At 36.5% G+C, this 20,226-nt stretch overlaps 3 protein-coding genes across 3 annotated transcripts in view; all 3 read right to left on the bottom strand.

Moving 5' to 3' along the window:
• LOC145732692 (uncharacterized) overlaps positions 1 to 20,226 on the bottom strand; it is a 231,754-nt gene that overhangs the window by 151,958 nt on the left and 59,570 nt on the right. The window lies entirely within an intron of this gene.
• Positions 1,050 to 7,482, bottom strand: LOC145733511 (uncharacterized). The gene is made up of 6 exons (XM_081986376.1): positions 7,390 to 7,482; positions 5,928 to 6,236; positions 4,480 to 4,909; positions 4,017 to 4,320; positions 2,680 to 2,838; positions 1,050 to 1,595 (listed from the first exon to the last, which is right to left on the bottom strand). The coding sequence occupies exons 1-6, from the start codon at positions 7,480 to 7,482 to the stop codon at positions 1,205 to 1,207; spliced, it is 1,686 nt and encodes a 561-aa protein (XP_081842502.1). The 3' UTR covers positions 1,050 to 1,204.
• On the bottom strand, positions 17,207 to 20,132 carry LOC145732648 (ankyrin repeat domain-containing protein 27-like). Its single transcript, XM_081985062.1, has one exon. It carries the CDS (start codon positions 20,019 to 20,021, stop codon positions 17,334 to 17,336), a length of 2,688 nt encoding a protein of 895 aa, XP_081841188.1. The 5' UTR covers positions 20,022 to 20,132; the 3' UTR covers positions 17,207 to 17,333.

Below are 20,226 nucleotides of genomic sequence, written 5' to 3'. Positions count from 1 at the left end.
AGTTTGTGTTCATTTTATTGTGTTATCACTATTGTTATTGTTCCTTCATTGTTCTATAATTTGTTGTTGGTTTTTTAACTTAAATTCTATTGCCTCTACCATATGCCGTCCACTTGTTGTTTGCCAAATTGTAAAAGCAATTTGGTGAAGGCCCAAAAGTGTCAATCTTTTACTTTCCAAAAGACCCTGCTCGAACCCAACAGTGGTTGAAAGCTTTGAACTGGAATGATTTTACTCAAACACAAAACTCAGTGGTAAGTACAATATGCTTTCTCATTCAGTAAACTTATTGCCTCTTACATACATTGGTATGTGAGTTACATTTTGAGGCCGCCTGCATTTTGAGAGCAACAAAGGTTTACTCTGAAGAAACAGGACAGCTTTTAGAAGTTCCATTGGCACATTTACATTTTAAAAGAAAGGTCTTGGTAATAATATAAAACCCATTTACCAGTTTTGCTTACCTAGCTTCAAGGATTTCCAAATTTTCTTTGATTGAGCAGTTTTCATATTAGTTTGTTGTACTTTCCAGGACAAAGGGTTCTAACCAAACTTACTTTGGCTGGACTTTATTGGGTATAAAAAGCCATATTTATACATATCTGGATCAGGAATGAAGCGTTGTTTGATTTTTCACTCACAACTTCTAATCCACTACACAAAAAAAAAATAAAACATATTTTCTACTGCATCTGCATAGGTTTGTGTACAAAACGAAAACCGCTAACGCCGCCATTAAAAGTGACATTCTAGGCTTTCTTGTACAGAGTGCGGTGGTTCGAAACCTACAAAATTTCCGCACCCTGTTTGACTAAGATACCTATATAATCGCCACGATAATACACCGTTCATATTTCCAATAAATATTTTTCTCTTTTCTGGAATGCCTTTTGTTGAACACTTTTTTATTGTATTTAAATACACTACATCATTTTTTGATCATTTGACAGCCACTGACAGTGATTGGCCTACACAATTTTGCAAGACAAAAATCAAAAGCGTTGTTTGTATCTGATTGCCAAGACCTAAAGAAATAAAACTCAACAACACACTGGTCAATAATTTTATTCAAAGTCAAAACTACATAGTAACTTAAATGATAAAAACTAACCCTATGAACCTGGATGCAATAAAAAATAAGAATATCCAATGCACAATAACCAACTCGTTTCGAGTTTTCACAAATAACTATAGTCAAACATGACTAATATTTTCTCTGGCTGCTCGATGATCCCGGATAGATAGGTCTCGACATTAAACTGGGTGGATTGCTCATAGAATATCCCCCAGAACCGTAGCTTCCGCTAGAACCGTATCTGCCGTGTTCCGGATAACTGGCCGAACCGTACATTGAATCCCTGGAAGGACCGCTCGAAGGACCTGATGACGGGTAGTGTCCCAATAAAGGTTTGGAACCACCCGAATAAGACTGCGATTGATAATGGCTGTTTCCGTAAGGCATGTGTTTGCTCGAAGGTTCTTCCAAGCGGGGTTTTTTTCCTTTGTAAGATGATGGCGGGGAACGGTCTCTGGAACGTCTGCTGTTGATTTTTGGAGGTGGTGGAGGGCTTCGTCCTCTGGGCTCTATTCTAGGCCTGCAAAGTTTAATTTTATGTTTTGCAATTACCAACATCTAAGAAAAAATGTGGACGACTTACCGCTTTTGAAAAAAAATATGAAAAATTTGATTAATTTCAAAGTTTATAAGTGCGCTGATTGAGATTATTGTTAAACAAAATTACAACATTTTGTTATGCGTGTTTAAAGTACATGTAATGTATTCGTGTAAAGAACCACTCTCAATTTTAACATGAATTTACAAAGTATCATTTTTTGAACAATTAATCAGTAATAGTTATTTGTATACCTAGGCCGTGAAATGGTATTTTTTCCACAGGAAAAATTCGATGCACGAGGGATATTTGGTAAGATTATTTCCTGAGTTAAATAAACATTTTATTTTAATTAAAACAATAAGAACAATAACTTTCAAGCTAAAAAGGGTAACACTATTCTTTATGTTGTTGTGAGGAGTGTGCAATTTTTTCGATTTTTTTTCCGGAAAAACTGCTGACAGCTGAGTTGACAGTTGTTGACAAGTGATTTTTCCACTTAAAATTTACATTTGTTATACTAATTCTTGATAGCGATTGGTCAAAATTGATAGGAAGGAAATAATCGGCCGAAAGAAAGTTTGGCGTCCGAGGACAACAATCTTGAGGACGAAAAAATTATTTCACGGCCGAGGTGTACACAAAATTTTTTGTTCAAACGATATTTATTTAGAAATTCTTAATTTTTGATAAATAAAATGAGAAGGGTCTAGCAATCACGGTGACGTTTATCGTTAAGTTTGCTGGTTATGCATTGTTGATGTGACGTTAAATAATAGACTGACTCTTGTCAGAAATATTTTCCATTTTTTCATTTACGCAAAAATGAAATTGGGAGACGAAGATTGCTGTACTGATATGGATGGGTGTACTGCTATAATTGGTGCGCACAGTGGTCACATAGAGAAATCGTAACCAGCAAGCAATAATAAGCGTAGACGATGACATAGTGATTGTTAATTTACTTTTTCCCTGTATTTACAATTTTACGGCCGCTAAACTGTACGTGAAGTGAGTACTTCACGTCCGTTTGAACAAAAAAGAACTTGTGTAAAGAAAAACTTACCTGTGTATTTTATCAATAGAGCGATCGCTTGGCCGTGACGGTGGTGAACCACGACTATGTCTCGTCATCCCCAAATCGTCTATTTTTCTTTGAAGAAATTCCCGTAGTTTTCGACATTCGTCAAGTTCTCTGTTCAGCATGGCCCTGTCATCTTGATATCTGTCAAATTGTGATTAGGCATTTATAGACTTAACTTTGACAAATCTCCACTCAAGTGCTAAATGAATTATCAAAAAATTGTACGTTTGTATTATCGATTATGAGATGAGAAAAATCTATTATGACTCTGAAACACTAATAGCTGCTAGGAAAATCATGAAAACAAGGCGATAGTACCATGGAAGTGTTTTTTTTTTAATCCATTTCTAGTGCTCACTGATTTTTGGATAGGTAAGTTAAGTGGTATATGGTTCCATAATTTTGTGGTTTTTTGGACATGACAACCATATTTCTGAGTGCATTTAACTGTCCAAGAGTATGGATTTTACGGTCGTTCCTGGCTGAGGTTCTTCTGAACTTCGATTGTTTGTGGATATCGATATGTGGACACATGTCAGAATTACTTTTGCCGCACAATTGCAAACTTTCGATTCACATTAACAACAATTTTCCAGTAAGCCGGTAATAAAAAGAAACATGTATCATGTTCTACATGGCCACTTATAACATAAAACTAAATATGAAAGAATATTATTAATTAAACAACCGTTTTTGAATTCAGTAGTTTTGGTGTTTAAATTAAAAGAAACATCTTGTTTCAAGATTGAATCAATGTAGTTGACCTAATCCGCATATTCCCTTCATTTCTCATTACAGCCTTTTAAAAGATTAGCAGATCTGCACCATTAGAGATTTAACAAGCCATTCAAAAGAATTAGAATGTGACATTTGTCTGTCTTAATTTATCTTCTTTCTTTTTTTAAGTTCTTGTAATTAGTATCTACATATCGATGTTGCCCCAAACTATCCTATCATTAGCATCTGTTGGTAAGTGGACCACCATCCATAAAGGACATTTCTTTAGTATATGATAAACATTAAAGTGAGCTTGTTTGGAGATTCAACGGCTTGGATGTTGGACCTTGTAATATGCAGGCAGCTAAAGGCACAAAATTGTATTCTTAGTCATTTATGATAATGATTGTGCTTAAAATGTAACTCATCAGTCATAAAAATGGGTGGATACTGGAAGTAAGTAAAAAAAACACTTTGATTCCACTGCTTGAGCAAAACACCGGTTTCAGCATCAGAAAAATGGAGGAAGGAGAAAATCGTTGAAGATGGTCTTTTCCCGGGACGGCTGGAACAAGTTCCTCCTGGTCCAAAACCTTACATACCTTAGCTCGTCACTTTTCCTCTTCTTTTCCAATTGCTCCAGCTCCTGCTGGTGTCGGCGACGTTCCGACTTTAATTGGGCCTCCACAGTTTCCATCTCGCGACGCAGAGTTAGTTTACGTTCCCGCTCCGCGTCCAGCCGTTTGGTTGCGTCAGTGAGCCTTCTTCTATTGTTTTGCAGCTCCGTCTTCATTCGTTTCACCTCGGTCCTCAGCTCCGCAATTTGTTGCTCGTAACGCTGCTCGCGACGACGACGCTTCCGCTCCAACTCTTCAGGACTATTTTCGTCGGTTGACTCCTTGGCATCTAAAAGAGGCAGGAACTTTGTATCGTAGACCTTTTCCTACCCAACTTTACGTCCAGCCGTGATTTCCGTGTCAAGTTATTTTTTAAAGTCTCTTGATTCGGCCGAGAGACAGCTTCTCGGAAGGGCAACATAAAGCTACGACCCCCAACACTACTAACCTTTGGCGTTTTCACTCTTATTATCTTCTTCCGCCTCCTTTTTCGACGTAGCCTTCTCGTCGCCCTTCTTGGTACCATTCGAAATGCGCGTGTCCCTCTTTGGTGGTGGATCACGGGGACGACGGACGTCCGTCTGTGGTCGGACAGATGTGGCACGCAGATCCGGCCTGGACAGGGACACGACAATCTTTCTGCCACCCATTGAGGTGCCGTTCAGTTCCTTGACGGACTTCTGAGCCATATCGGCCGAGTCCATGCAGATGTAACCGAAGAAGCTGCGTCCATTAGTGACGATTTTGGCGCTGTCCACTTTAAACTTTTTCTCGGAGAACAGCTTCTTCAAGTCGGCCGCTTTCGTCGAACGGGGTATGTTCGACACCCATATGTTTTTTTGGGCGTCCTTTTTCTTTTTCGCGTCTTTTACCGTGCTCTAATATTTAAGATACCGCAATGAACATTTCTGTTTTAAATCGTACACACACGACAACGAATAACGATTAATTTAATACTAGGGATGCACCGAAGCAGACCTCTAAGTCTTTTACCCGACTAATGTCAAAAATTAAAAAAGCAACTTTGATGATTTGATTCATTATAGTGTGTCCATCTGCAATCTCTTCAGCATGTAATAACTCTTTCTTTCACAAGTAGGTATGACTGACAGGAAAGAATATTTTATTTCTGTGGAAGATCTTGTTTAGTTTAAATGCAAATCTGGGTCCTTTTCACAATACGCTCATGCACTTTCAGAAATAAATGACTCATAGTCAGAAACGTCATAGCTTCTGTACTACTTATGTTCATTCACCACATTTTGCTCTCATTGAATAACAAAATTATATTTATTTATTTTGTGTTCACCACTTTGGACCACCTTTTCAAATTTTCTTGGCAGCTTATCAATCAATCCTTTCTTGAAAAACGTGCTTAATTTAACCTGGAAGATGCTTTCGACAGCTTGTCAGAACTGAAGGTTTTTCCATTCTAAAGATTTTGTAAAAAAACAAAAAAGTTTGTAGAGGCAAGATCCGGGGAGAAAGGTGGATGTGGTAAAATCATCCAAGCTCAGGTATTTCTTCTTGCAGTATCTGGTTGGACACAGTCTAGCTAGTGGGCGACTGCAGAACTCTTTTCATGGAGTTTCTTGCTATTTGCTTCTATACTATTTGCAGTTGACTGTTGAATTTACCTTTTGCCATGGAAGTTCGTTTTGAGATCTGGTATGGCTAACTGATGATTGTCCTGGTCTCATTATTTGTATAAAAAAAATTCAATTTGTAAACAGATTCTACTTAGCTGCATCGGAAAAACTTGTATTGTTGAACACACCATAGAAATCCCATCACAATATACAAAAACCAGTTTGGACAAACTGGTACTTTAATGAGGACCTGTTTCAGCCAAAACCTCGGTGCATCTCTACCAAAAACAATCACAAAAACATTTACCTTTTCCTCTGATGGTCTACTTTTAACAGCATCCTCGTTGGTTTCCGCCGCAACTTCGGCTTCTTCTTCAGCTGAGAGAATCAAAGTAGCATCTTCAGACGGCTTGGACTGCTCATTACTAACTGCAGGTTCAGGTTTCTTCTGCTCCGCAGCTGGTGGTTTTGGCTTTTTCGAAGCCGGACACGGCTTGGCAAAATCCTTTTTAGGCGATTCCTTTTTAACTTCTTTGGTTTCTTCCGCTGCTTCAGCTTTAACCTCAGTTTCGGCCTTCTTCTCGGCCGGTTCCGGTGATTTATCGGTTTTTTTCCGCTACCATCTTGAGTTTCCAGCACACACACTGTTGGCCAAGAAAAGAAATTAAAAAAATCGCAAAATCACGATAATACTGCGGCGGGATTTGCTTAACAAGGTGGATGCTTGATGCGCTGAACTCAATTTATTGCATTACGGGATGGAAGATTTCTGAAAATAAAGGAACACAACGGGGAGAGATTTAAATTTAGAGAGTCCCGCGAGGATGATGAGTTTCTGTTTTATCCAGTTCGATTTCCTCCTGTTGGAATAAATTCGCTTGGGCGAATGGAAATCGGGTTGTTTTAGTTTATGTTTTCTTTTTCCAGTATAAGATAATGGATTTTAAGGCATACTTATTATACAAGCAAAATAAAAATTGATGAAAACTGAGATCAGGAAAGTCGACTAGAAATTTTAATAAAAGCCATTAGTTTGGGTGTGCAATGAGAAAGCAGATACATTTTATCCATAACAGTTTCAAAATAAGGCTATTTGCAAACAAATAATATCGAGATGCATAGCTACCATAACTCACACGAGTGTTTGATGAGATTTGCAAAAGTGAATTATCATAAATTACCGGTATTGTGCTGAATAGTGACAAACATATTAGATCAATTATCGTGTTTCAGGCAGATGTAAAACAAAGAGGGAATTTAATGAAGATTAGGTAAATATGTGCACATGGTCTGTCTTTATACTCTATACATATATATTTATTTTAAAATACTGTTCAATAGGCTAAAAAAATAAAAAACAACTAACAATTTTTCATTAGCAATGCCGCATAGTTCTTTCCATCCCTATTCATTCTTATGGGTCAAAAAAATGTTGTTTAATACAAGAAACGTTACTGTCAAACATCACGCAAAAATTTCCTCCATTTTTCATCGAAAGCCAAAACTACTAGAAATCTCGAAAACCGGAAGACCTAAATTACGGACGACAAACAATTTGAACAAATTGTGTGTCAGATATTTTAAAATTATGAAAACGACTGTGTCATATGAGAATGTGATAAACATCACTACAAATTTGATACATAAAAATAAATGTCAGACATTTCATATCTCTATTCATCAATATTATAGCAAGAAAAGTGTAAAAACAGTCTCGTTGAGTGGGAATGAAAAACAAGGATCGCTGCCTACATATGTGCGTTTTTTACCTCGTAAAATCTTATTGCCCTCCATAAATCTGGACAGATTACGGTCATTCGTTCCTGTATGAGACTTTGTCGGTTAACATCCCACTTTTCCATTCCTCTTCCAGAAAAATATTAGAGTTTTCGCAGCAACAGACAAGCGCTATTTCTATTTTTTTGGCTGGTAAACAGGGTTTCTTTTGCGATAAACGCTACGAATTCAGTGGGGTAGTTTTGAATTTTTCCAACTTTGCACTAACAAGGTGAGAAATGAAGAGGTTTTCTGAGTGAAATAAAGGTAATGCGAAAAGTAACCTCACTAGTTCGTTGACGACACCACGCAAACCTACAACGTCGCTCGGCACTCGAAGAAATGGAAAGAGACAGTTTGGAGAAGATTAATGACTATTTCGAAAGCTCCATTGCGGTGGCTGAATTGATTTTGGCTCGCCGTCTTTCTTGTTTACACGCTTTGCTTACAGCTACAAATGATACGTCTCCCGAGACCGAGACGTGTCGTACGTTTTCAAAGTTGTACATACATCCAAAACCATGATTTACGACCCAATACGAACACCGCCCATTTCAGATTAAATTCCCCCAAACCTCAACGATATGACCGAACGTTTCAGTTTGCCGTGCAACAAATCACACTGACCTAGCGATTTTCTTCAATATCGATGGATTGGAAAAATATTGCAATATTAAATTTCCTGATCTCTGATGTATTACTCGTAGAGTATGCAGGGTGCAACTTAAAAGTATTGAATCATTAAACGAATCATTTTCAGACCAAACAAGGAAGCAAAATTACTACTTGTTAACGATTCCCTAAAGAAGTAATTCTTTCTATAATGTAAGACATTCTGACCGGCTTGAAGGACCTAAGTATGAGGGTGAATAAATATTCCTGGAAAAGCCCTGACGTCGGTACATCAATAGTCATTTTGACAGTTCAAGTCTAATAAAGTGTCATTCTAAATATTACAGTCTAAACTTAAATCAACAAAGTGACACTCTGTGCATGCTTAAATGTGAACAATTACATACGAACAATGCGTGTTTTGAACAGGAGAAAGGGAATATCCTATTCGATATCACTCCGTCGCGGAACAACCCCCTCAATATCTGACTTGTAGTGAAGTTTGAATATCAATAGGTCCATTTATCTCTTATAATATCGTATATAGAGCGTATCTACGCTCCCCCAGGATTATCGGTCCCATGCGAGAAAGTCGAAAAGTTTTCTCGGAAACGCCTACATCGATATACACGAGCTTGGGAAAGTGACATGGTAACGTCGGAAGTGCTGAAGTATTGATAAAGTTTCAAATCAATTCGATTGGTAAAAACCATAATAATACTACAAGTAAAAAATCGAAATGTAATACCTGTTTCATCATTGAATATTCAATATCGGAAATGTATGTATACTTTATTGTTTTATCCTACAAACTGAAATTACTGCTATAATGATATCAAATATTTAACCATATCCAGCATAGTCCTTTGTAAATCAAAGTTTTTTGGTAATAATACTAGTATTTTGTCAGTAATATTTTAGGCCTAATGATGGCTTGCTATCGAGCGCTAATCTAATAAGATCGCGCATACATGATGATACAGTAAGAGAAAGAAAGGACAAAGCAGTAGTTTGCATTTTGTCGATTTGTGTAATTAAAAACACCCTGTTTTGGTCACCCTTCATCAACTGTTTTTTAAGGAACATACAGGGTGTCCAACGACGAAAGTCATCGATTGATATTGGAAAAAATATAAATAGGAGATTTTGAAAATTTGGCAGGATACTTATGTGGGCATGCCCAATCTAACTAAAATATTTTCAAGATGGTTGCACTTCCGTTTATACCGGAAGTCGATCACAACTTTCTTATTTTAAATAGAACACCCTATATATTATTACATATTTGGATTCCTCACAAATATCTGACCAACTTTTGTATACAATCCCTATGCCTATCTCTAGCCGTTTTCGAAATATTTGATGTTTTTCCCAAAAAAGTGACAGTTGCAACACTCAACATATTTTTGTACTCTGTCAAAACCGTATTTCGTTTTGCAATGAAACTTTGTGTTATTGTAAATAAAGGATCGTTTTATTAAACTGAAGAATCAGAATCAGACATATCCAAAAGTTCAATTCAGAGGATCCTGAAGAAACATAAATTTCACCATTTTTCATTTAAATTAGTGCAACACTTAAAAAAAGGTTGACTTTCGAGAGTGGTTTTTAGTGAGTTTTGCTGACTAGTCACTATGGAGAAGATTTGTTTTTGAATAATATTATTTAGAGCGAGGAGGCCAAATTCACTAATGGAATGTTCAATAGACATAATTCACCTCGTAATTCACACTACTGGTGCGACATAAATCCACACGTAATTAGAGAGAGACATTTTCAAGAAATCTGAGGTTTTAATAATAAAAAAAATGTTTATTCTCAAATAAAACGAAATGGGTTGGATTTAGGTATAGGCAAGTAAATTGAAACGTATAGTAATTTTTAATGCTCAAAATGATTCTGACATAAAAAATGTGGGTTTCTATTTAAAAAACAAAAAAAAAAGAAAACAAATTATTTAAATTTTAAATTAAATCATCCATCTAAAGATGTGCCTTGTTAAAAGGAAATAATAAAATTTTGATTTTGACAGTTTGCCATTGATTTCTCTAAAAAAAATTATCTTGAAAACATTTTAGTTAGATTGGGCATGCCCACATCAGTATCCTGCCAAATTTTTAAAACTCTCCTGTTTATACTTTTTCCAATATCAATCAATGTCTTTCGTCGTTGGACACCCTGTATAATTCTTTCACGCTCGAGACAACAGGGTGCGTATTCTTGAAACGAGGGAAGGAAATTATCAAGAGAAAACCTGTAGAATGTGGCAGAAACCCGCCATTGTCAGCTTCTTCTGTCACATTCTATCAACACTTCTCTTGAGAAATCCGTTCCCTGCTTTCAAGAATTAGGCTCCAGAATGTTGTCGCAAACGATATAGTACTCTAAATAAACATCGAATTGAACTGAATAAACGACATCATAATGTACTGTGCAAATGTCATCCGTCGATAATTTAACAGTTATCACGTGACTGCGCTACTCATACACAATGAAGTGTCACGTGACAATTGTCGATTCAAAGTCTGTTTGATCTAGCAAGGGATAACCGAACACAACACCTCATGATTGAGACAGTAATTACAAGTGGAAAGATTTTCCAATTCAAAATGTTTTACTCGACCTTTGGTAAAAGTTTCCGGCAGCTAATTAGAAAATTTAGTTTTCTACACTACTTTTCTTGATGAAATTCCGACGCTTGATAACGAATTAGGTGGAACTGAAATTCTGACTAAAAAAAATATTTTTATTTACCTCCTCCCACCGCCGATGATTTGACATTCACAAAGGGCCGCACCCCGAAGAGGGCAAAACTGTATAAAATTTAATATTGACGCAAATACGAATGCAAATCCCGCCCGAGGGGTGAATTTAACGAGATATTTTCTGTCATTTATCTGGCTGCGCGTTTTGCGAACATCTTTGTCGAACATCGTTAACCGCGACTTTAGGCGCCCCTTTTTTCCCTCTCTTCGGTTTGTTGAAATCGGCTTTTCTCCTTTTACACGTCGCCGATATAAGTAGGTACCACTGGAGGAAATTAAACTTTAATGGAAGTAAATTTTGGAGCAATTTCCACAACATAAACCGTAAGACGAATGGACATCCTTTCATTTATATCGCCGCAAGTTTTATTTGGATCACGAAAAATTACGAGCAGTAAAAGTTTTATACTCTTATTAAAACGAGGGAAAAGAGATACTTTATGGCGGTTTAATATGTTTTTCTAACGTCACGTTTCGAGGTTCTTTGGGGTTAGTGACGATGTGAAATTCGAATCCAAAGAGGGAAAAATTTCCGCAAAAGGAGTGTGCACAATGCGGGGAGGGTCGGATTACGCCCTCCAATCGGGTCAAACTAATAAACAAAGTCGTAAATTCGATGCCCGACGACATCATATCGTGTTTTTCAATTTGATTGGAAAGCTTTCAAGAAAATTTGCCCTTTGAGACTGTTAATAGCAGACCGGGAATTATACTGTATTAAATCGAAAGCCAGTTTCAATGTTGTCTCTATTACCTCGTACATGTAAATCCGTATAGGTTTGCTAATTAGCACGTCTTTGCCAGAAAATTGGAGTTTATTCAACCGAACGTGTAACGAGATAGGCTAGGTTAGGGCATTGATGTATGAAAGTGGAAAACGAGCTATCAAAGCTGATAATACAAATCAATGTAAAGCTCGGAGGAACATTTACTTAGTATTGAGCAACGTTTAATGGATATAGAATCTCAAATCACTTGAAAATCAAATAATGAGGATTTTCTATGTCAGGAAAATCACTTATGTTACCGCCAAAACTAGGAATTTTTATCCAAATACTCTCTTGTAACTTATAATTTAAATATCCACTGCAAATTATTCAATTTTAAACCAACTTAGTTCATTTGATCCTTTTCTCCATCAATCCCTTCGAAAACTCTTCTGATTTCGAAAGTAAATATTTTTCCAAGCAATTTTAAAATTACTTCTTTTTTACTGTTAACATTTCAACCAAATTAACTTTAACAGAGTCGTGTCGAAGTTTTCTCGTGAATGCTAATGGGGCCCTCGCAGGCATAAACCGACGATAATACGAGAGGGCCCCCGCGAAGCACCGCCGTCCCACTTCCCATCTTTACGACGTCGTATTATTAAATTAAAAGCCGGGGGCAGAGGGGGAGGTAAGAGCTGAACTTCCATCCCCAAAGGCAACTCCCCCACGTATTTTCTTTGTTCCGACTCGTACACAGGTAGTTCGATAACTCGGAGATCGTGGTCAAAAGCGCTCTTTGCCCGATAAATTCCTCCCGAACTTGACGACGCTTCGGCAATTACTCGAAATGTCCCTTGTTCTGCCCTCAACTTCTGAAAGGGAGTTTCTATGGCAGCGATTCTGTCAAAGATCGATGTAATTGGAGGTGAAGGACATATTATTCATAATTGAAATGCTTCAATTCACATTGGGAAAGCAGTGAAGGAAAACATTTAAATAATACCGAGTACTGGTTCAAAATCCACTTGAAATCCGAGATTTTCTTTTACACAAGCAAATAATGAGGTTGAAAAATCTTGGAAAATGTTATTGTGTTCAAATTGAGCTCGGGAAATCGGTGGAATCTGCAATTACATCAATGTTTTAGTGCAACGTTTTCTAATATTTGTGATAAGTGAATCCCTTAGTATGGTTTAGTTACTTCACTTAGCACCACAATTGGTAAATTTGCAAAAGAAACTAAAGGAGAAATATATTTGAACAATTTTCTCTTTGAAGAAAACGTTTTAGAAAAATTATATCAAAAGTCGAATTTACCTTGAAACATATCACTGTTTTAACAGGATTTACTATTGTAATAAACAATGAAGAGAAACTAAATTGAACCTTATTGACATCTATTTTGTTTGTTAAAACTGGAGGAGTGAGTATATCTGTTTCAAGGGTCAATTTAAACAGTCAATTGTCGTTAATCTTAGAGATATAATAATTATTAATAAAGTACATTCGCGCATACAAAAATCACCACCAAAGTAGAAAACTCTTATGAAAAAAGTTAATTTGATGTGTACTTTGGGGGGTTCACCAAAATGTCATGGGATAAGGTAACAAAAGAACATTATTGACACATGTAACAATTTCGATTTTTAGAATAATTTCTACACTGTTGAGAAACATCTAATTTGACTCGATTCATATTACTAACTTTTGCTTCTAATCAAATAACAACAAAAACACTAACACTAACTTTTTCCCTACCAGGTACACATACACAGGACTTCCTTTGATAAATAACTTCATTTAAATTTCGATTAATATTCCTTTTTAAACCAGTCGAAGAGCCCTTCCGAGCAAAAGCGAACCGGCTCGGGTTAATGGCTGATTTAATGGAAAATGGAAAATAAAGTTGCGCGCCTATCCACTAAAATTAATTTGCTGTTGAATGCATAATGTATGGGTGTACGGAAGCGAGTGATGGTGCAGGGCTTTAAAAAAAAGCAAAACAACTAAAAATGCTTCGTCAATAAAACGCAAACAACTTCATCCAGGAGAGCACTTAAGACTGTTTGCAATACTCGATTAGCTTATCAAAAAATCTCTGTGTTCTTCCCCCAGTTTTCACCCTCCTGCTTGGAGATGGAGAAACGTCGCCATCGTTAGCTGGGAATAAAATCTAATTAGAAATTCAGTGTGCGGATTTGTTATTGCGGCCATTCACTGCGTAAGTTTGCATCTAGGGTGGAAACTTCCATTCGAATGAGGGCTTTATGAAGGATGAACAAGTGCTGAAACTATTAGTTTACTCTCCACCCTTTGTGACAAGGGTTACTAACTAGAACAAAAACTAAACATTCATAGAGAAAGCCTAATTTTAGCAAAAAGATTTCCTTTAAGTCTGGGTTTCATGGCGGGTTGCACCAATGTTGACTTTTAACTACGTATTTTTTTAACTGTTTTAAGTAAGGTGAAACTATTACTTTTCAAGTGTTCCCTAATGCTTCACAAATCAGAATAGTGGCTGATTAAACACATTATTCTTCCTGCAAAAACTGTGGTAATTTATGAAAGCTACCTCCAGTAACACTCCACCCAGTGACTAACGAGTTTTCCCTAGGTTGGAAAGGCTATAAATTCCAAAAGAAAACAAACAAAACCTCGCTCTGCGGTTTACACGTTCGGATAGTCCAAGGCTAAACCGGCCCTTTTTTGTTGGACAAAAAAGTGTGAAATTCGAATATATTCAGTGAATCGCAATAACGCGGAACAACCCCCCACACAACCCAATCCCCAATGAGTTGACCAATTGTTCAATTATTACTGTTCTAGATCAAATTTCCCCCCAGATCTCTGGTTTCCTCTAGGAACGTAATTTAGCGTCGTCAGTGCGTCTAGCCAACACCGCAGACGCGCTTTGCACTGCTAATTAGGCCCCCCGGGGCGTCTTAGAGAAGCAAAAATGGAGGATAGCCCCATAGTTGGGCGGTATTTTAGGGAAGATTAATGGCCGGACGGTCGGCCAAGATTTATGACGAAAGTCCCCCGTATTTCAAATAACCCTACCCCCACAATTCCTTCCAGAAAAATATTCAAGAAACAAAGCCCCTTCAATTCCTACAAGAGGATACGAATCCCAAGTAATAAAACAGGAGACCGAAACTAGACGAAAATCCCTTCACGAACTAATTTAATAACGTTCCTATCTGTTGGGTGCAGGCTCCGATGTAACCGTCGTTCTATCTAGCCCCTAAATTTCCAGGAGATCTCTCCATCTGACAAACAAAATAAAAAAAGATAAAGAAACGGGATCCGTTTGCGGCGTATGGCGTTTCCCTGGGGATGCCCCCTAGCGAGGACAAGAGTCCTTAAAAGACTTGAGGATGTAAGGGACAACAAAAAAAAGTCGGTCCGATTTACTGGTTCGATTGGAAAAGACTAGCGGACGCCTCGGAAATTTCGCAGACTGTTTTCCAGGTTTATAGGGGAGTTAAGTGGACAAAAGGGGCCGGTGTGTTAACGATCCAGACCGTCAAATTAAGAAATTGATTAGTTGTAAAGTGCTCACTAGAAATAAGTCTTCAAAAATAAACTATAACACAAAAATGGATCATTTAGATTTTAGAATTAAGGCAACAGAAGTGGTGTCACACTGTTTGAATTTGAAGAAACATTTGATAAAGAAACTGAGTTTTATAGTTAAATTCAGGGAAGACAAATTTAAAGAGTACCATTACATGGTTGGACCCCAAAAAGGAATACACTTATGAGAATTGCACTCTTGCAAATTAAAGTACAAATATTTCTGTATATGATTATTTGCAAATGCCCTCCTCTCCACTCCCACTTATACAACATCCAAAGCAGCCATATTCTTGTTGATAAAGTAGGCAAATATGCAACACAAGGAGAGCTATTTGACAGAAAAAATAAACCTTTTTGATAATCACTGCTTTACAACCAACAGGCAAAATATTGGTAAAAATTTCAAACCTGTTTATTTTAAATAACCTGAACTGAGGTTAAAATCATACTTTGTAAAAAGAACCTAAACAAATAGAGGCTTTGTAAACACAAGTTAGAAAACTAGTCATAATCAATAGGGTTATGCATTATCCTAAGTCTATAGACATCCTTTCTCCTAATCTAAACAAAAGGGGTAGAGACAAACTGAAAACAGTGAAAACTGAAATTGAAGCTATCTGCTCCAACAAAACCAAGATCCCTTCAATAACCCTAAATACACTGCTAAAACAAGCAAGCAGTGAGCAATTTTTAAAGTTTGAGGATTGTTCTCTCTACCTTTAGAAGAAGGCATGATAACTGAAAGCAGTGATGAACAGATATGAAAGTTATCACTTCATATGTGCATTATTCTAAAAAGAAATGTTAAGTTACTGAAAACTTTTTCTTATTTTTGTTGCATTTGAGTTCATCCTTTAGTTGGATCATAAGGAAAGATCCAAAGAATCATGAGAACAAATCAATTAGCAATTGAAAAAGTGGATATTAAATTTAAATGACAAAATTATGTTTCTGTTGAGCTTTTTCAATTAGCAATCCTTTTATATCAGTGCATTCAGAAAAAAAAATGTCTAGGGATTGCTAATCTATGACTCACTTATTTGTGTAGTTGTGTGACAATTATTGGTTATTTATTGACAGGAAAGATGACCTTGCATTAAAATGATTCTCATCAGTGTTGCATAATATACTTCACATAAAGGCCTGGTTTTCTAACCCATTTATCTGGATGACTTCAAATAATTAATGCATCTCGTCTCCTTTGTGTGGGGTTCTGTCTAGAGTAACTACTTTGTTATTAATCAGAACTCCTTAATTCAAAAGCAAACTCTTGAAAAAAATAGAGAATCTAAACTGTTTACAACTGGGTTTACAAGGTCCCCAGTTATGTTTTTAAAACTGGAATGACCATGATAGTAGTAAACACTCTGAAAAGCAATATTACCCTAAAGTACAGTCATCTATGTAAACGACTCAAGCATCAACCTTGAAAAGCAATTAGGTAGTTTGAATAAGAAAGGTCAATTTTTTTCTATATCCCAGGAAAAAACTAAACACCTCAAGGGCGCCGTACATAACCTCAAATAGTAATAAATGCATTTCTTACCTGCAAACACTAATCCCGAAAAGCCTCAGACACTAGATAAAGCAAAGAACATTACAATACGCGAGATTAACGTAAAATTGGGTCGTTCCCTTCAGTTTTAAGCGAATTATTCAGTTTTATTTTTCGACTAAATTTCACTAAAAACCACGCCACGCCACTTAGACAGGAAAACGAAAAACATCAATACGTCAAAGTCATCATATTCAGTGGCTGTCAAATATCAAACGTCAGCGAACAAAATTACAGGCTCAGGCAACCAGATATGCAGGTGCGCAACCTAATGTTTAATTAAATGTTAAAAACTTACCAAACTGATCCGCAAGCTCGTTATTTCTCTACTTTGCAATGGATAGATTTTGGTAATTGTCCTTTATAGTAGTGTAACGGCACCAAAATGTTTTATAAAATAAAGCGGCAAAACTCGCGTACGCGTAATTTTGGCACTAGAGGTGACATGCGACGCGAATCATCTACTTCCTATGAAGTTTAGGCGCCAACTGAGAAAAATGTTTGCTGGCCGTCCCGACGCGATACAGACGCCGTCGCTATGACAACGACGTCGGCGCAGGAATTTCGGACGAAATAGAAAATGCAAATATTTTGTAACATAAAAATATAATATGTAATATCTACAATGTAGAGTAAATAGTTTAGCAAAATCCGAAATATTACAATTACTAAATTACTCTTAGTTTTCCTGCTGAAAACCCGCAAAGACTAGAATTTCAAACGATTGCATCAAAATCACAATTGTTAAGCTTATCACTAGATTTCTCCCCCGTAAAACTATACCCCATACTTTCCCTTAAAACTCTACAAACCCTAAACAAATTCCTTTCCTCGCATATTTGTAGAACTGTCTTTTCCTCGAAATCCATCTTGCGACAATCAGCCCCGTTTTGCAATAGTAATTCGAGAATTTTCAGGTTGCCGTTATTGGCAGTGCACGCGTAATAAAGGGGCGTGTACCCTTTCGCGTCTTGGGGATCCACTTCGCAACCACCGCACTGCAACAACTCTTTTACAGTCTGTACTCTTTGGAATATCACCGCTAAATGCAAAGGAGTGTAGAAAGTTTTGTAAGTCCGAGCGTTGAGCATAGAACCACTGTCGAGAAGCACCCGTAGTATTTCCGTACGACCGAATTTTGCTGCTACATGTAGCGGAGTAAATCCATCTTTGTTGCACATGTTTATGTTGAATTTGTTCTTTGTTGTCTCTGGTGCAGTTTGTTCAGTTCGGTAATCCGTTGAGTCTTTTTGAGAACACTGGTTGCATCTGCATAAAGGATGACATTGGTAGGTTTTGACTGGAGTGGAATTCACACAGTTTGTCTGAAAACCCAAGTAATAGCACATCATAGGCATATCATTATTTTCTATGACTTTCAGAAGTAACTCTATTTTTTTTAAGTCTGAAGCTGTTTTGGGCATTACACCAAAATTCATGCAGCAGTCTTCCAGTAAACTGCAATCCACTGAATCTTCAATAATTTCTTTTTTAATTAAAGTAGTCACTTCACTGTCAACACTAATAGGACTAGTCTCTTCAGTTATTGTATTGCTTTTGTGTTTGCCAAATTCCAAGAAAAGTCTTGTAATATAATAATTAGGTGAAAGTTTACAAACATTCAAGTTTCGTTTGTTAGTTATACAAACTGAAGCTCCATTTTCAAGCAAGAGTTTTACAATGTCAAAATACCCCCATCTGGTGGCTAAAAATAAAGGAGTCTCTCCTGAGTGGTTTTGTAAATTAACCTCCACAAAATGAGATGAATATATTAAAGCTTTGACACAGTTATCATGACCTTTATCACAAGCCAAATGTAAGGGAGTGTTTCGATCATCATCAAAAACATTCACTTCAGCATTGTAACTAATTAACAGAAATAGAATGTCCTGAAAACCACAATGAGCAGCATAATGCAAGGCAGTTCTACTATAAGTATCCTTACAATTAATGTTACACCCTAAGTTAAGTAAATATTCCAAAAAATTTTGGTCCTTATCTAAGGTGGCTTGAATTATGTAATTTTGACTGAAACTATTCAAAACCTCAAGAGGCCTCTCTCCACTCATGTAACTTTCAACTCTCTGACACTTTGAACATGAGCAAAGTGGGTGGCAAAGATCTGCCTGCCTTAATGCCTTATGATTAGCTAAAATCCCATCCAAATCATTAACATTTCTAGTTTCTTTTAACTTATTATAACACTCATAAAATAAAGATGATTGCATGCTGCCATGCAATTGAGGCACTTTTTGACTTTTAATATCCAAAAATTGGCTGCTCTTTATAAATACTATAGCAGCTTCAAGACTAGCAACTAAAAATTTAGCATGCTCAGAATTACCCAGACCAGAAAACTGGAATTCCTTCAAGTAAGTTAAATTACCAATCCAATTTGGAATATTAGATTTTAAAATAAGGTACACTAAAAGTTGTAAAAAGTCATCTGAAGTCACATACAATTGCTTTACATTTCCCTTCAAACACTTCTTATTGAATAAGTTTAAAATCCTTGACAAGCAATGCACTTTGTCCAAAACTGTCACAAAATTGTTCAACCTTGAGAGTTCATACTTGGCTTCTATGAAAAGCTCACTAAAGTCTTGATGTATCCCCAGATCAACTAAAGTTACCTCCTCAGAGTTTCTAATAGTTTTATTAATCAAACAATCAGCAAAATGATTTAAACTGTTAATATTATACAATAGTTTCTTCCCAAGACAGTACTGCATGTAACACTCTATTGACAACTTGAAATTCTCTAAATAACTTAAATTGCGCACACTTTTTTCCCGTATAATGTCACTTTTAAAACACAACTGTAAACACTGAGAGTACAAATTGCCTAAAAAGTCTTTTTGGCCTTGCAAGCTCTCAGTTGCAAAACTATCATCACAATTCTTCCAAAACTCATCACAATGGCTTTTAATTCCTACTAATAAGTTATGACCAAAAGTCTCTGAATACAAAAAGTCTATACAATCCTGTACAGAACCTAAAACAGTATTATTATTCTCAGCAAATTGACTTTGATTCTGAACCAGGAAGAGTGGAGAGTTAATACACCAAACTAAGTATCTGGACGTTTCACCAATGTAGTGGGTCTCCTCAAACAAAACTTCCACATCCCACAAAAAAATGTCAGTTTTATTCAACTTCAAATGATGATTTTCCAAGTGCAGTTCCTTTTTATTTAAAGTAACAAACAAACTGCTTGACTGTGGCACTAAAACGTGATCCAGTATAACCGGTACGGAAAAGGAATCAGTGGAAAAGCTGCCACTTCTGGGCACACAAATGATCCAGTGTTCTTCAGATGCTTTCTTCAAAATGTCTTCATGATGGTGTTTAATCTCTTTGAAAAAAGTGTTTTGGGATAAATCCTCGTCGTACTGTGACCACATTATTAGATATTTTATTTAATTTAATTAGAAAAGTATTAAATTTATACAATAATTAATAATAAAAAAAAAAACATTGAAATTGAAAACAATAACAAATACTTGTCAGTTGTCAATTTTGTTTCATGTCATGTCACATATTCCTTTAATGGCGTATTCGATTGGCAAGATTAGTGCAAAACTAATGTATCTGTATCCTGCTCTATCA

Source organism: Ips typographus, linkage group LG1, assembly GCF_016097725.1.
Source record: "Ips typographus isolate SLU linkage group LG1, UJ_Ityp_2.0, whole genome shotgun sequence".
Taxonomy (NCBI): Eukaryota; Metazoa; Arthropoda; class Insecta; order Coleoptera; family Curculionidae; genus Ips; species Ips typographus.
This window is presented reverse-complemented; position numbering and strand designations above follow the sequence as displayed.

Coding starts and splice junctions, on each gene's coding strand:
- LOC145733511 (XM_081986376.1), bottom strand. CDS start 7,482: ATGGAAAAGTGGGATGTTAACCGACAAAGTCTCATACAGGAACGAATG. Junction 4,910..5,927: donor GTAGACCATCAGAGGAAAAG/GTAAATGTTTTT, acceptor CTTAAATATTAG/AGCACGGTAAAAGACGCGAA. Junction 2,839..4,016: donor AGGAAAAGTGACGAGCTAAG/GTATGTAAGGTT, acceptor ACAATTTGACAG/ATATCAAGATGACAGGGCCA.
- LOC145732648 (XM_081985062.1), bottom strand. CDS start 20,021: ATGTGGTCACAGTACGACGAGGATTTATCCCAAAACACTTTTTTCAAA.